Source organism: Barbus barbus (genome assembly GCF_936440315.1).
Source record: "Barbus barbus genome assembly, chromosome: 47".
In the NCBI taxonomy this organism is placed as follows: Eukaryota; Metazoa; Chordata; class Actinopteri; order Cypriniformes; family Cyprinidae; genus Barbus; species Barbus barbus.
In genome coordinates, this window is record NC_136725.1 from 24,627,331 (window position 1) to 24,640,758 (window position 13,428).

The 13,428-nt window shown below is 40.4% G+C and overlaps 1 protein-coding gene across 11 annotated transcripts in view; it reads left to right on the plus strand.

Annotated features, from left to right (window-relative positions):
• ttc3 (tetratricopeptide repeat domain 3) overlaps positions 1–13,428 on the plus strand; it is a 46,714-nt gene that overhangs the window by 18,616 nt on the left and 14,670 nt on the right. For all 11 annotated transcript variants that reach the window (XM_079410155.1, XM_079410152.1, XM_079410153.1 and 8 more), the window contains exons 16-26: positions 2,112–2,172; positions 4,926–5,031; positions 5,107–5,250; positions 8,397–8,477; positions 9,405–9,511; positions 9,590–9,716; positions 11,326–11,445; positions 11,517–11,618; positions 11,699–11,791; positions 12,081–12,145; positions 12,234–12,367. In XM_079410155.1, the coding sequence (XP_079266281.1) occupies positions 2,112–2,172; positions 4,926–5,031; positions 5,107–5,250; positions 8,397–8,477; positions 9,405–9,511; positions 9,590–9,716; positions 11,326–11,445; positions 11,517–11,618; positions 11,699–11,791; positions 12,081–12,145; positions 12,234–12,367 (1,140 nt within the window). The remainder of the gene's footprint in view (positions 1–2,111; positions 2,173–4,925; positions 5,032–5,106; positions 5,251–8,396; positions 8,478–9,404; positions 9,512–9,589; positions 9,717–11,325; positions 11,446–11,516; positions 11,619–11,698; positions 11,792–12,080; positions 12,146–12,233; positions 12,368–13,428) is intronic.

Sequence of the window (13,428 nt, forward strand, 5' to 3'; positions counted from 1 at the left end):
GATATTTTTGCCATATCGCCCACCCCTACTTGGAACTGACCAGTTTTGTTTTATTTCAGCCGATGTCTGTTCTGGACTTGCACAAACTGCATTGAAATAATTTTTTCAAAATGCCATTTGTGTGGAAATATTACCAAGTCTATAAACGGCCATTAACAGAAGCCGGACACAACTGAAGACGGACACAAATAAAAGAAAATACTGTAGCAAGCTCAACGTTCACTACGTGAAATATAGAAAGGAAATCCTAAATATTGATTGGGAGTGGGGGTCTATATGAATGTATTTCTGAGGGGAACTGACTGTCTTGAGAAAAGTTTAATGACTTCTCATCTTGCCTCTGTATATTGCATGTATGAAAAACAAAGCACTGCAGTGCTGCTTTGTTTACAGCAGTAGCCAAGGAAATGCTACTTTGCCTGTTCCATAAGCGCCACCTGCTGTCAGAGAGTGAATTTGCATTTTCATTCAGCCCGCATGCTGTGTGTTTCGTGAAGATGTTTTACGTAGCATAAATTCACAAAGGCAAAGTCAGACCATTCTGTTTTCACTTCAGATGTTAAAATAATACATTTTTTGATTTCATTGTTTGGATCATGATTAAAATGTTGTGGTTGTCTCTAATTTTAAATGGCTACAGATAAAGCCTGTAATAGAGCAAATAAACATCTTGTCCATGTACTCACATTTTAATTTTCTCTTGTTTTAAAAAAAAAAAAAAGGAAAAAATAAATATTTTCAAAATCGTCTATCAGAATCAGCTTACTCTCTTCTAAAGCATCAGCAATCAGAATTGGTCACGAAAGATCGAAGAATTAAGGATCAGGTTGAATTGATGAAGCTTTTAATCATCAGGATGTTGCCTGCCCTTCCGCTCAATTGGCAGTTGTGATGCTCCTTAATATTCAGTGCGTGCTCAAACACTTTCGGTGCTCCTAACTTCTTGAAGTTGGGAGCACCAGTGCTACCAAGTAAAAAAGTTTATTTCCAGCCCTGTTTTGTACAGGCAAGCAGATGAACCCAGAATATAAACACAACGTGCAAAGTTTCACATTAAATAAATGGATTCCCATAGAAAACCATTAGAAGGAAAACACTGAACCATTAAGCGGACTGCGTTCATATTCTGGCCTCATCTGCTTGCGTGTGTAAACTACGCATCATTAATATGGTGAATACTGAATTTGATGGTTTTAAATATATTAAGGCACTGTAAGTGTTTTTACAACGTTGTCGCACTGTTTATGATTTAAATATTGCTGCGGGTGTATAATATGGATTGCAAATGGCCAAAACTTGCATTTTGTTCACATACCTTGTTTTATTCTTTTGAGAGGTGATCTAAATATTTGCGGCTGTGAAACCGATGGAGAATTGACAGACTTGTCCTGCAGTTCTGTGGATGTTTTGCCCTCCAGGTCTTCGAGCCGGTCACGTGACTGAAAGCTATGAATTGTATAGAATTGACGTGTTCTTGAGCCTCAGTAGAGAGTTTCCTTCAAATGAAACCAGATTGCCTCTTTAAGACATCTAAGTGAAGAGGTTGTAGTGGTGTGTGGAGATGGAGTCTCTCTGAACACACACTCTGCTCTTTAAACTCTCGTCAGTCGTTCGTTGTCTTGCAGTAAATGTTGTATTTCAATGTAAATTGGTTTAAGCAGGTTTGAAGCATCTGCTCATCCTCCCTACTGTCTGTTCCCAGCTGTCCTCCAGCCCTTCAAGGCCACGGATTTCAGATGTGTCAGTGTTGTTAAAGCGTCAGTGATAGCTGGATATCTGCGCTGACGGTGGTGTTTGTAGAGTTAAGCTTGAATACTGTGCCGCTGGTATAGTTGGAAGGATGTCAAACACAGGTGGTTTGTTATGTGAGCATGTTCTAGCGAGTCAAAGTTTCCCTCTACAGGAAATGAGCTTGGCTGAGTGTTTCCTGCATCTCTCCTGTGTGTGTGTGTGCGTGCGCGTGTCTGTGTGTTTACTCCACCTTCGTGCCGCTGCACTCGTTTCTAGAAGCGACGGGTGGTTGGTCTGGTCCTGCAGGTTCTTTATTGTCTTTACTCCGGAGATTGACTTTATCATGCGACGCAATAATCCTGTAATTCGCATGTTTTCAGGGAATTCAGGAGCTCGAGTGTTCGCTGAAGGAAGAGCTGACAGAGTCAAAGACATAAAGAGGTAATTAACCGGGTTATTATGAAAATGCAAGGGGGGAAAAAAGCTGATTTTTGTAAATGTTAAGATGTTAAATATTAAACCGATTTATGAAGATTGCTTTGTTACGCAACTTTAAAGTGAACCATGAACTTTTATTGACCGTAAAATAAGAGTTAATGACAGTAAATAAGGTTAGATTCATTTTCATTTCATGTTACATTGAAGCTTTCAGATGATTTGGGTTTGTTTCAGACAGTAAAAGGATTTAGACTTTATTTCTGCTGTTTCCTCACCGTGTTTGTGATGCTGATCATCTCAACCAGAATTATTAACACATTAACTAATAGTAGAACTTAACTTTTTCACTACTTGAAATAAAATGGGTGACACTTTACATATAAATTCCTTTTGTAAAGATTAGTTCACTGCATTAGTTAAGATGAACTAACAAATAAATGCAGTTCTAAAGCATTAATCTTACTTTAATTGCAACATTTACTAATGTTTTCGTAGTTGTATTTGCTGTTATTATTATTTAATGGACCTGAGTTGACATGAACCGAACAGGTGTATTTTTATTAACTATCCTTAAAGGTTAACAAGCCTTTGCTCATTGTTTTATTATTATTATTATTATAATAAACAAACTGGACTGAGAACATAAACACTCAAGTCTTTGCTCATTGTTAATGTTAATGCATAAAGTGGTAACTGAAATAAAATACGAAACTTGCATAGTTTCAGTTAGCATGCAATAAACATTGTTTTAGTTTTGTTGAATTATTGAAGTGTTAAACTAAAACATAAGCTATGTAGACATTAGAAAAATAATAAAATTGACAAACACAAAATGACTGAAAGTTTAACTATAGCCCTATTCGGACAGGATTAGTTTTACATGGAGAGGTGGGGTAAAGTGATTATTACCAGAGCTTCTGAGTTATTTGAGTCCTGTCCGAATGCGCCATCTCAGTAGTCATTACAGACGATGTCAGTAAAGATTATGGCAACTTTTACCTTCTGTAAAAAGGTCTGGAGAAATTACCTCAGGTAATACTAATTCCGTGCGACTAGACCAGCTGTAAAAGTATACGTAAATATTCTGTCATTTCCTGTCATTTTCCATGGTTTTTCCAATATGGAGGTGCTTGAAGCTTTCAGTTGTGTTCTTGGCAGAGGGACAAGTCAGTGGCAAACCTCAATTCTTTTCAACATAAAACGATGCAGGATTAGTAAAACAATAGCAGCTACGCGTCCTCTCTCTCTCTGACAGTGAGTTCATATCACACACAGCAGGTCTACATAGTCACACCTCCTGTCAGTCACTCGTCTTGTCTAAACCACCTCAAGCATGTTTACTGTTACAGAACGATGAAGAGCACTTGCATTCAAGAAGTAACATAAAAGCACATGACGGCAGTGCGTAAATCGAGTTACCCCTCCCACTTCTGATAGTTTTACTGAGATTTCTAATCCCGTGCGGATTGGCCATTAATATCACAGACGTCCTGTGGTAAAATTATATTACCCTATCTACCCCTGTTCAACTATCCCGTCCGAACAGGGCTTATGTCAATGATAGTAAACGGCACAGGTCTTTCTAGGGGTTTTCACGCTGCTCTTAACCCCGGGTTATCGTCGTTCTAAACACCGCTTTTAACCCCAGGTAAAGACACGTTTCACACCTGTAATTTGAAAGCGGTGTTAGCACCACATTTTACCCGGGGTTATGAAACCCTGCTCAGGAGCATTGCGGTGCTAAGTTCAGTGTGAAACGGAGCGGTGTTTGCTTGTTGCTGCTGGACGCTTGGCAACAGACAGCCAATCAGAAATTGAGCTGCGAGGCTCATGTCACATCAGTAACAGGAAACGCTCTTCGTGTAAACAGCAGCCGGTGAGAAGAAATATCAAAAGACGGAACGTCTGAACTGGCGTGAATAGATGATGATATTATTCTCAAGCTAACATTACTGTACAAGTAAACACTAATGTTAGTCTCTCCACACTTAAAAGAAATTCAAACAAATATTCACATACTTTGCTCCTGGTTTTCTTTCTTTTGTACGTCTGTCTTTTTCTTGGCTTTGTGCGTCTCATGAGGCCGTTCACATGTCGCGCCTAAAAACGTGTTTAAAACGCTAAGCGCGTCGCTTTCTCCTTTCCAAAGCGCTCTGTAGCTTGCGCTCCCATGGTGTCTGCCGTTGCTAAGCAACTATGACCTGCGCTCTTCATGAAGACGCAGACGTTTCAGCAAAGAATAAATGATTTCCAGCACTAAATCACTTGCAGTAGCTCTGCTACTAAATTTATTTTAAAATGGCTATCTCTGTCTGTACAGCTATGATCAGCTGTTCCTCAATCTTTGCTGATCTAAAGACATAAGCAGCGTTTTAATAACTGGCAAGACGCGGGAAAAGCCGTGTAAGCAGTTTGCCTGCTGTTCGTCCAATCAGTGACAGTGATACTGCAAATATGCAAATAAGAATGTTAACCCGGGGGTTTAGGAATGTACAGTATGAAACGTCTGTTAATGAATACCCAGGGTTAGTTAACCCCAGGTGTAATATGAGCAGTGTGACACGTGATTACAGATAACCCAGGATTCCTTATCCGGGGTTTAGGATGACCCAGGGTTAACCATTTCAAGTGTGAAAAGCCCTTCTGTGTGCTTTGATCTTTGACCTTGAGCTGATCGGCTCCTGCTTTTAGGAAACTGTATTGAATTCATTGAGCTGCTTGTAATATGGTGTTTATTCCCAATTAATTTTTCCTAGTGAAATGAGTCCACGGAAGACTAAGAAAGCCTCATCCACTGTCCCAGAGAAGCCGGTGGTCCGGAGCAAACACCCCCCTGTCCCGGACGGACCAAGCCCTCCAGCGGTCAGTGTGCAGTAGTGAGTGTGTGTGTGTGTGTGTGTGTGTGCGCGCACTCTGACGCTGCTGTGGTGTCTGCAGGAGGACGAGAGCGAGGCGGGGAGGAGGAAGGGCTTCTGTGCCGCCGTTCAGGAGGCTCACGTGGCTCTGAGCGATCAGCGCTGCCGGAACGCACAGCAGTCCTTCTCTGTGGCGCTCAGGATCCTGGAGTCCAGCGGGACCTCGGTACTGCGTGTGTGTGTGTGTGCATGTTTGTGGTTTGAGGACACAAATTTGTATAATGACATGGGAATAACAGAGGTATTACAACAAGGTGATTTATTAGGACATTTTCAGTGTCCCTGTAATTCAGAATTCAAATATACATATAAATCATACAGAATTAGTTTTTTTGAGAGTAAAAATGCAGAAAGTTTCCTGTAAGGGGTGGGTTTAGGTGTAGGGCGATAGAAAATACAGTTTGTACAGTATAAAAACCATTACGCCTATGGGGAGTCCCCATAAACCATAAAAACGTGTGTGTGTCTGTGTGTACATACGAGTGTGTGTTTTCCTTTCCATTACACGTCACTTCCACACCAAACCTGAGTATTGCTGGAGGCTGAGACAGTCTACAGTGGTGGTTGACCGATATGTCAGCTGAAATTTGGCGTTTTTCATTAACCAGCAGACTTGTTCACAAGTCTCTGAGGTCCAAGTCAAGTCTTAAAGGGATCCCTGGGTATTAAGACTTGTATGGCTTAATGTAACGTAAATGATGTCTCTTACTGAAATATGTAGTAGAAAACCCATCAAAGATTTATTTAAAAAAAATCGTTTTATACATTTTGGACTATGGGGGTGCCATTATTCTGATGGCGTAAAGTGGTTGCACTCGGTGAGCTACTTGCGCTACCTGTTGCTATTTTTACCACAACACATCTCGGAATAGACAACTCGGAAAATAAAATACTGATATGAAGACCACAGCTACTGAAAGAGCTTACAGGTGGCGATGGATATAAGTATAGGTTTAAACCAAATGCTGTGCCGTTTATTTTTCCCCACAAGCAGTCTAAACGCCCCGGATATTGAGGGAAATCTGCACTGAGGAACTCCTCTAGCGGCCACAAGTCATGATTAGTGTCGGCATGTTCATCTAGCGTTTCTTGTCTCAGCCGTTTGTAAGCTCTTTCAGTAGCTGTGGTCTACTAAAAGATTCAAAGGCATCAGGGCTAAAGTGGAGAGAAAAATAGAAGATTAGTACTGTTGTGAAAAGCAGTTTCTTTCAATTAAGATCAATTGCTAGAATCAAGATGCTTTCCATGAAGGACCTTCAATCTGTAATTCGTTTGTAATGCGTTTATAACTTCAAGGTTGGATTACTGTAACTCACTTTATTTGGGACTGCCTAAATCATCCCTGAACCGATTGCAATTGGTGCAGAATGCGGCAGCCAGATTATTGACTGGCACCAGAAAACGTGAGCACATTACCCCGGTTCTCGCCTCTCTACACTGACTCCCGGTTCAGTTTCGTGTTGATTTTTAAGATTTTGCTGTTTGTCTTAAAGCTTTACATGGTTATGCTCCCCAGTATATCTGTAATCTCCGCATTCCACCTCTAGATCTCTTCGATCGTCTAGTCAATTTCTTCTCTCACTTCCTCGTTCACATTTTAAACCGAAAGGCGACCAGGCTTTTGCGGTGGCAGCACCTAGGCTCTGGAACGGTCTTCCCCTCCACATAAGATCTTCTTCTATTTCTTTGTTTAAATCTGTTTTGAAAACCCATTTATATTCTGTTTGAGGGTGTAAAATTTTATTTGTCCCTATGTTTGTCTTGATTGGGTATGTTTTTACTGTGTTTTATATTTGTTGTACAGCACTTTGGTTGCAACTCCTGTCGTTTTTAAATGTGCTTTATAAATAAATAAACTAAACTAAACAAATAGGCTGAATTACACCGCAGATTCACTCTCTGCCAGCAGGTGGCGCTTATGGAACAGCAGCCATACAGCGTTTCCTAGGTTACTGCTGTAAACATAGCAGTGCTGAGGTTATGAGCACTACTTTAAGTAAGGAATAATTAATGATGGGCTGTTGAATTATTAGAAAAATAATGCACATCCGAGGTGATGATGCGGATTTGAATAATTTTTTTAATAATTCAACGGCCTGTAGTCAATTATTCCACATATACTACGGTTACCACACCAAGACATCGATCAGATGATATTTTTCAAGGCATTTGTTCGGTTTTTCTGCTTGAAACACTATTGTGAGTAGGACTAATTTCTTCCGCATCTCTCTCAAAGCCTCCGCTGCTTATTCCAAAACGTCATTTTAAACCTAGTAACGGAGGTTTGAGCCGTTGATGGCAGACTAATGCAGCTAATAACTACGTTATGAGAGAGATTACTTCTGTAAGTCTGTGCGTTTCTCAAGAGTTCAGCAGCAATGTCTCTAGTAATAATAGTGAAACATTAAGTTCATTTTCTTCACGAACAGCACCGTTGTTGTTACCTTGCTTGTGAGAAGATAGAATATGTGCTTTCCGTACATGATAAAACGTAATTTTGTGGCAAAAACATGGATCTGATCTGTCGTTTTTATCCTGTTGTTTAGTATATTTATTTGTTTGGCCAGTGCCATTGAGTTTTGGTTCTTTTGCTGTTTTAGGCAGTAAGGACCTTTTGAAATAAATCACTTGGCGAAGTGATATGGACATGTAATGCGGTCAAGAGCTGCCTGGAACTACGTTCTCCGTGCGTTTCCCTGAAAATAATTGCACCTTAGAACGTTTGTCAGCCAATAAGATTCAAGCATTCAACGGCCCCGTAGTATAATATGCATACAGAACAAATTCTATCTAAAGATTTCTAAAGACAGTCAGTCCCCCTCAGAGATACATTCATATAAACTCACACCCCCAATTGTATTGCAGTTTTATTTAACATCTCAACATATTTCTCACATTTGTATCGATTTCCAACTGGCTCGGGGAGCATCATTACATCCCTATGCTTCAGATTAGCTTTCTGTGCTGCATGTGGTGTGTAAAGATGCCTTTAGACTTTGTAGTTTATTTACAATGCAGTCTTACATTAATCATGACTTTAAAATGTTTCTGTATGTTACAGTTTCGAACCAGTGTCATGCGTGTATAATAATGCTGGTTTGGTGTGTTTAGAGATGAATTGTGACATTTGCCACATGTTAGTAAAGAGTGTACGTCACATTGATAGTCACTCTCGACACTAAATGCTTGGTTTCTTTGGTGTTTCTGGTTGAATGTTGTGTCAGGCTCAGTTGTGTTGGAGTGTTTTAGATATTTGACTGTAATATAAATGGTTTGGAACCTCGTTCATTAGTGTATTTCTGTGTCTGACAGGAGCTGGGTTTGACAGAGCTGGATAAATCTGTGCTGATGTATGGATATGCGATGGCCCTGCTGGAAATCGGACAGCCTGAGGTAATGCAGCACAATTCATCTTGATGTTTACCTGGAATGTGATGTAAAGAAGCTTCTGCTAGTATCATGTGCAGGAGACGAGTGTGACTGAAGTCTTACGTCTTTACTGCTCGCTTTATGTACTACAGAATAGGCGAGAATACACCTTTCAGAAGACATTCCTCTTGTGTTGACTTCAATCAGTGTCAATTAAAGCATCTAACACTAAATGTGTTAAAAAGAATCTGTAAAATGCAATGCAACAAGTTGTATGTGAAGATGGACCTGATGAGTGAGACTGATACGTGTTTTCAGTTTGTCATGTGACACTCAGAAAAGCCTTTAGAATGAGTGACGGTGTCCACGATCATTATGAACTCACTCCAGCATCCACATTTCCACCAAAGCCAGAGATATTTCACTGTATCACTGCACGAGTCTGGTGCGCCTTTGCTGTAGAAGATCATCTCTCATTCAAAAACCTCTCAAATCAAAATCTGACTTTATTGTTCAAGACAACAAAGCAGAGATGCCTGCAGGGCATTGGACCGTCTCACTCACAGTTTACACTTTCATACGGTTGATCTCAAAGAGATTATTCTTACCAGTTATCTCATTTGCAGGTGTTCTTATGTCTTTCTCTTCCTGGAAACTCCCCAGTGCTCCCTGATTCTTCTGCCACAGTCACCTCATTAACCGATCTCTATTTCTCTTTTTAAGAGTGGCAGACTGCCAACTAGCCTATGTAGAAATACATCACAGATTCTGCCTCATTGCTTTTATCTAGAGCCCTCGGTGTCAGTGCAGATGCAAACTCAGAGACGTACAGCGTTAAGTCACAGACGACTAAAATCGCAGCTTCTCACAGGCTATTCTACAAACGTAAATGTCAGATAAAAATGTACTGTATTTTCAGTCGTTCATTGATTGTGTTTCTTATGTTTGAAGGAACTGGCTGAAGCTCAGCAGTTGTTCACCAAATTAGAGTCATCAGAGAGGAAGTTTCAGTCACTGGTGCATTATGGGATGGGCAGAGTTTACCTGAAGGAGAACAGGTGAGTGTTTTGGTTTTGAATGCTGCTGCACTGCATGTGGATTGTCGTCATTTCCTATCTGTGTTTGATCTGTTGTAGATTTACTAAAGCTCTGGAGTGCTTCAACAACGCACAGCTGATGATCCAGAGACACATCACACCTGGAAAACTCACCTGGCCAACCACTAAAACTACAGTAGAGGAAACACAGCCGGACTTTTTAAAGGTGTGTGTGTGTGTGTGAGAGATCGTGACAGCTGATCCCAGAATATTCTGGCTTTAACGCAGTTCAAAGAAAACTGATTTAGACTAGGGATGGGCGATATGGCCTAAAAGATTTATCACGATAATTTCAGGTATTTATTGCGATAACGATACAAATGACGATAATATATATATATATATGTATAAATAGATTAAGTTTATTTCATATAGTATTATTAATGCAATTAACTTGAAACTTTCTGTACACAGCCAACTTATGGCCATGCTAATTATGATCAACAGCTCATCTCCATTAATTGCTCTTATCAACCATAATAATGCGTTACGGACGCTTCATATTAAATCATATGCATAGGCTACTGGCACACGTTTACCACGTTGCTGACGACTGAAAGCCTGTGTATGGCTACTGCTGTGATCTGTTTCAGGCTTTCCATATCATAACATTTTAGAAATTAATTAATTGTAATATCTCAGAAATGGCATATTTAACTTTATTAAAAGTATGGCATCTTTTATGTCAAATTCAAATTGGACGTGTTTCCACTCTTTGTAACCACCATTTTTCTGTACACTTTGCATATTACGGTAGTTTGCTCCTCGTCTGATTTTCTGTAACCAAACCAGTTGCAAATTGTGGAGGTAGCTCCTCCTCATGGTGCGTTCACACCAGACGCGAATGAAGCGTTAAGCGCGAATGATTTACATGTTAAGTCAATGCAAAGACGCGAATAGACATCCTGCCGCGCAATTCGCGCGAATGACGCAGAGCGCGAATTGAGCGTTTAGAGCTAAATTCTACATGCTCTCTGTGGCAGTCATACATGTGCGCCTGGCAGAAGGCCTGCCCATGACGCGAATTCGCATCTGTTGTGCAGTGAATTTCACGCGCGAATGAAGCGCGTAAACCCAAAATGTTCACGCGTCCAACTACGCGCGAATAGCGCGATTTATTCGCGCAAGTCGCGTCCGGTGTGAACGCACTGTCAGCCTCACGTCCGCCTTCCGCCATGCTTGTTTTCACTCCGCACATGAACAGTGAATCGGGCGCGCACAAAACTACGTCATCAACTAGACTTATCGTTATTATCGTGAGGAGACAAATTTTTATCGTGAGGAGAAGTTTCAACGGTATATCGCAAACGATAAGATAGCGCCCATCCCTAATTTAGACACATTTTTACAGAAAAATTTATGCACATTTCTGCTACTAAACCCCCTGATAATTTGTGCTCTTTACTCTGTTCATATGTTCCAAACCTAAATATGAACAGACCGTAAAGAGCATGCAGCGCTTATACAAAGAGGAACGAATCACAATGATTGTCTGCAGATGCTGAACCCAAAATAGTCCTTGTGACCTTGCTTGACATGCTGATGTTTTTCCATTCGAAACAAGAAGTCGGGGCTTGTTTCTTCTTTTTTTTAAATATTCAGTGGTGTTTAGCTGAGTAAAGCCACTCACCGCAGGTGTACAAGAAATGTCTACAGGATTAAATGATTGAATATGAAACTGTTAAAGCAAACAGACATGGACTGAAAGCAACAACACTTCTCTTATAAGATCGTGTGTGTTTATGGTGCTGATATGAACTGTTTCTGTACTGAAGGAACATCTGGAGAAATTCATAGAGGTGTGTAGGTTTCCTCCTAAAGCGGACGCTGTCTGCCGATATCAGCAGTGTCTCTCTCATACGGTGGAGATCTACTTCAGCGATCCAGACTTTAAGGTGAGTGTGCTGAGCTGAACCTGCTGCCTGATGGATCCTGACGATCTCTAATGAGCGTGTGCTGTTTGCAGGGCTTCATCCAGCTGACCTGCTGTCAGAGCTGCAGAGTCGAGTTTCATATGAGCTGCTGGAAGAAGCTCAAAACACTCTCATTCTCCGATAAGAACGACAAGGTCAGAGGGACACACATGACAGCGCTTATTAGAGAAACCTGCGCATGGCACAAACACTCATTTTTATCTTTTTACTGCAGGATTTTCTAAAAGGTTCATGTTTTACACCAGACTGTGGAGGTCAGGTCTGTCACATTGTAATATATGGCTCGACGGGGCTGATAAAGTGTGAGGTGAGATGTGTAAACACACACGCACGCTCACACTCACACATAAATACACACATTTACACTCACTCATTCAAACACACACACACTCACATGCTCACGCTCTCACACACACACTCACATGCTCACGCTCTCTCACGCACACACATTTACACTCACTCATTCAAACACACACTCACTCACACGTACATGCTCACACTCCCACATAAATACACATATTTACACACACACACACTCACTCACAGAGCACACAGTGATGTTTCATTTACTTACTAAGATTCTCCTCATCTTTCAGTTTAAAACATCTATTCCTAAAATCAGACCTGCTGGACGATTGAGAATCAAGCAGAAATGTGCAAGGTGGCGTTTAATGCATCTTATGCATCATATTTCATACTTTAGCTGTATCTGTTGATGGCGGCTGATTTCTCTGTTTGTTCCTCGACAGTATTGAGAAGTTGAAGTCTAAAAATGAACAAAAGCTTCGGCGGAAACAAGAAAAGTTGGCGACACATTCTGCCTGTCAAGAGAAAAAGGAAGTAATGGCTGCGGATGGCCCTAAAGACCCGACGGCAGAGAGGGGTATCCAAATACATATTCATTATAATAATGCGTATGAAGTTACAAGATTTGAATTCATTTACAGGACTTTTCAATGCAAGGGCACTGAGTTTAGTAGAGACACTATGACATGTAGGGCTGTATACCTTGGAGAACCTGGCGATACGATACATACCTCGATACACAGGTCACGATTCGATACGTACCTCGATACAGAGCTGTCTCGATACGATTTGATACAATGTGACACGATTCAATAAAAATACATGGGCCAGAGCCAATTAGTTAATGAGGAACACATTTACTCAACAAACAGAACTCTGCATTTTTCTTCAATTTATTGAAGACAAAAGTGCATTATAACAAAGTGCATTTTGCTTAAATATTCGCAACTTTAAGTGCTCTGATTAATTGTACACAAATTGTATTAATCTGGAAATTACCACAAGTCAACATTTAACTTTCCAAGGGTACAGTCTGAGCTCACACAAGCACAAAATCTTCTTCTTATTATTCTTAACTACTTATTAAATCTTCTTATAATTCTTTTTTGTGACACCATGTACTGCCATAACATATTTCACTATGAAATCACTTAAATGCTACATCTTGCTTTAACATTTTCCATGAGTTTTTTGAAACTCGCGGGCGCCGCTGCGCCCCCTAATGGCTGGACGGAGTATCGATACTAAGGGCTAGAATATCGATACTGTATCTTTTTATATTATATCGGTATGTATCTAAGAATCGATATTTTGAGCACACCCCTAATGACATGTCCCTATCGATATCCAGCCACTGCTAAATTGACCCTTGCAGTAATTTTGATCAAACAATTATAAAGCTTTATTAAAAATGTGTATGTAACCACTGTCACATCTGAAATAGATCATACCATTGACATTACCTGAGAAGTAAAAGAGATATGCTGGAAAACATTTAATAGATGTGGAGTAAGAACATATAAGAGCTGAAGTGTTGGAAACATACGAGCAGAGTTCAGCTGAATGATAGTTTACTCTCTTTAACTGTTGTTCTGCTGTTTTTACATTCACTAGCACTCAGTATAGACTAATACAGTC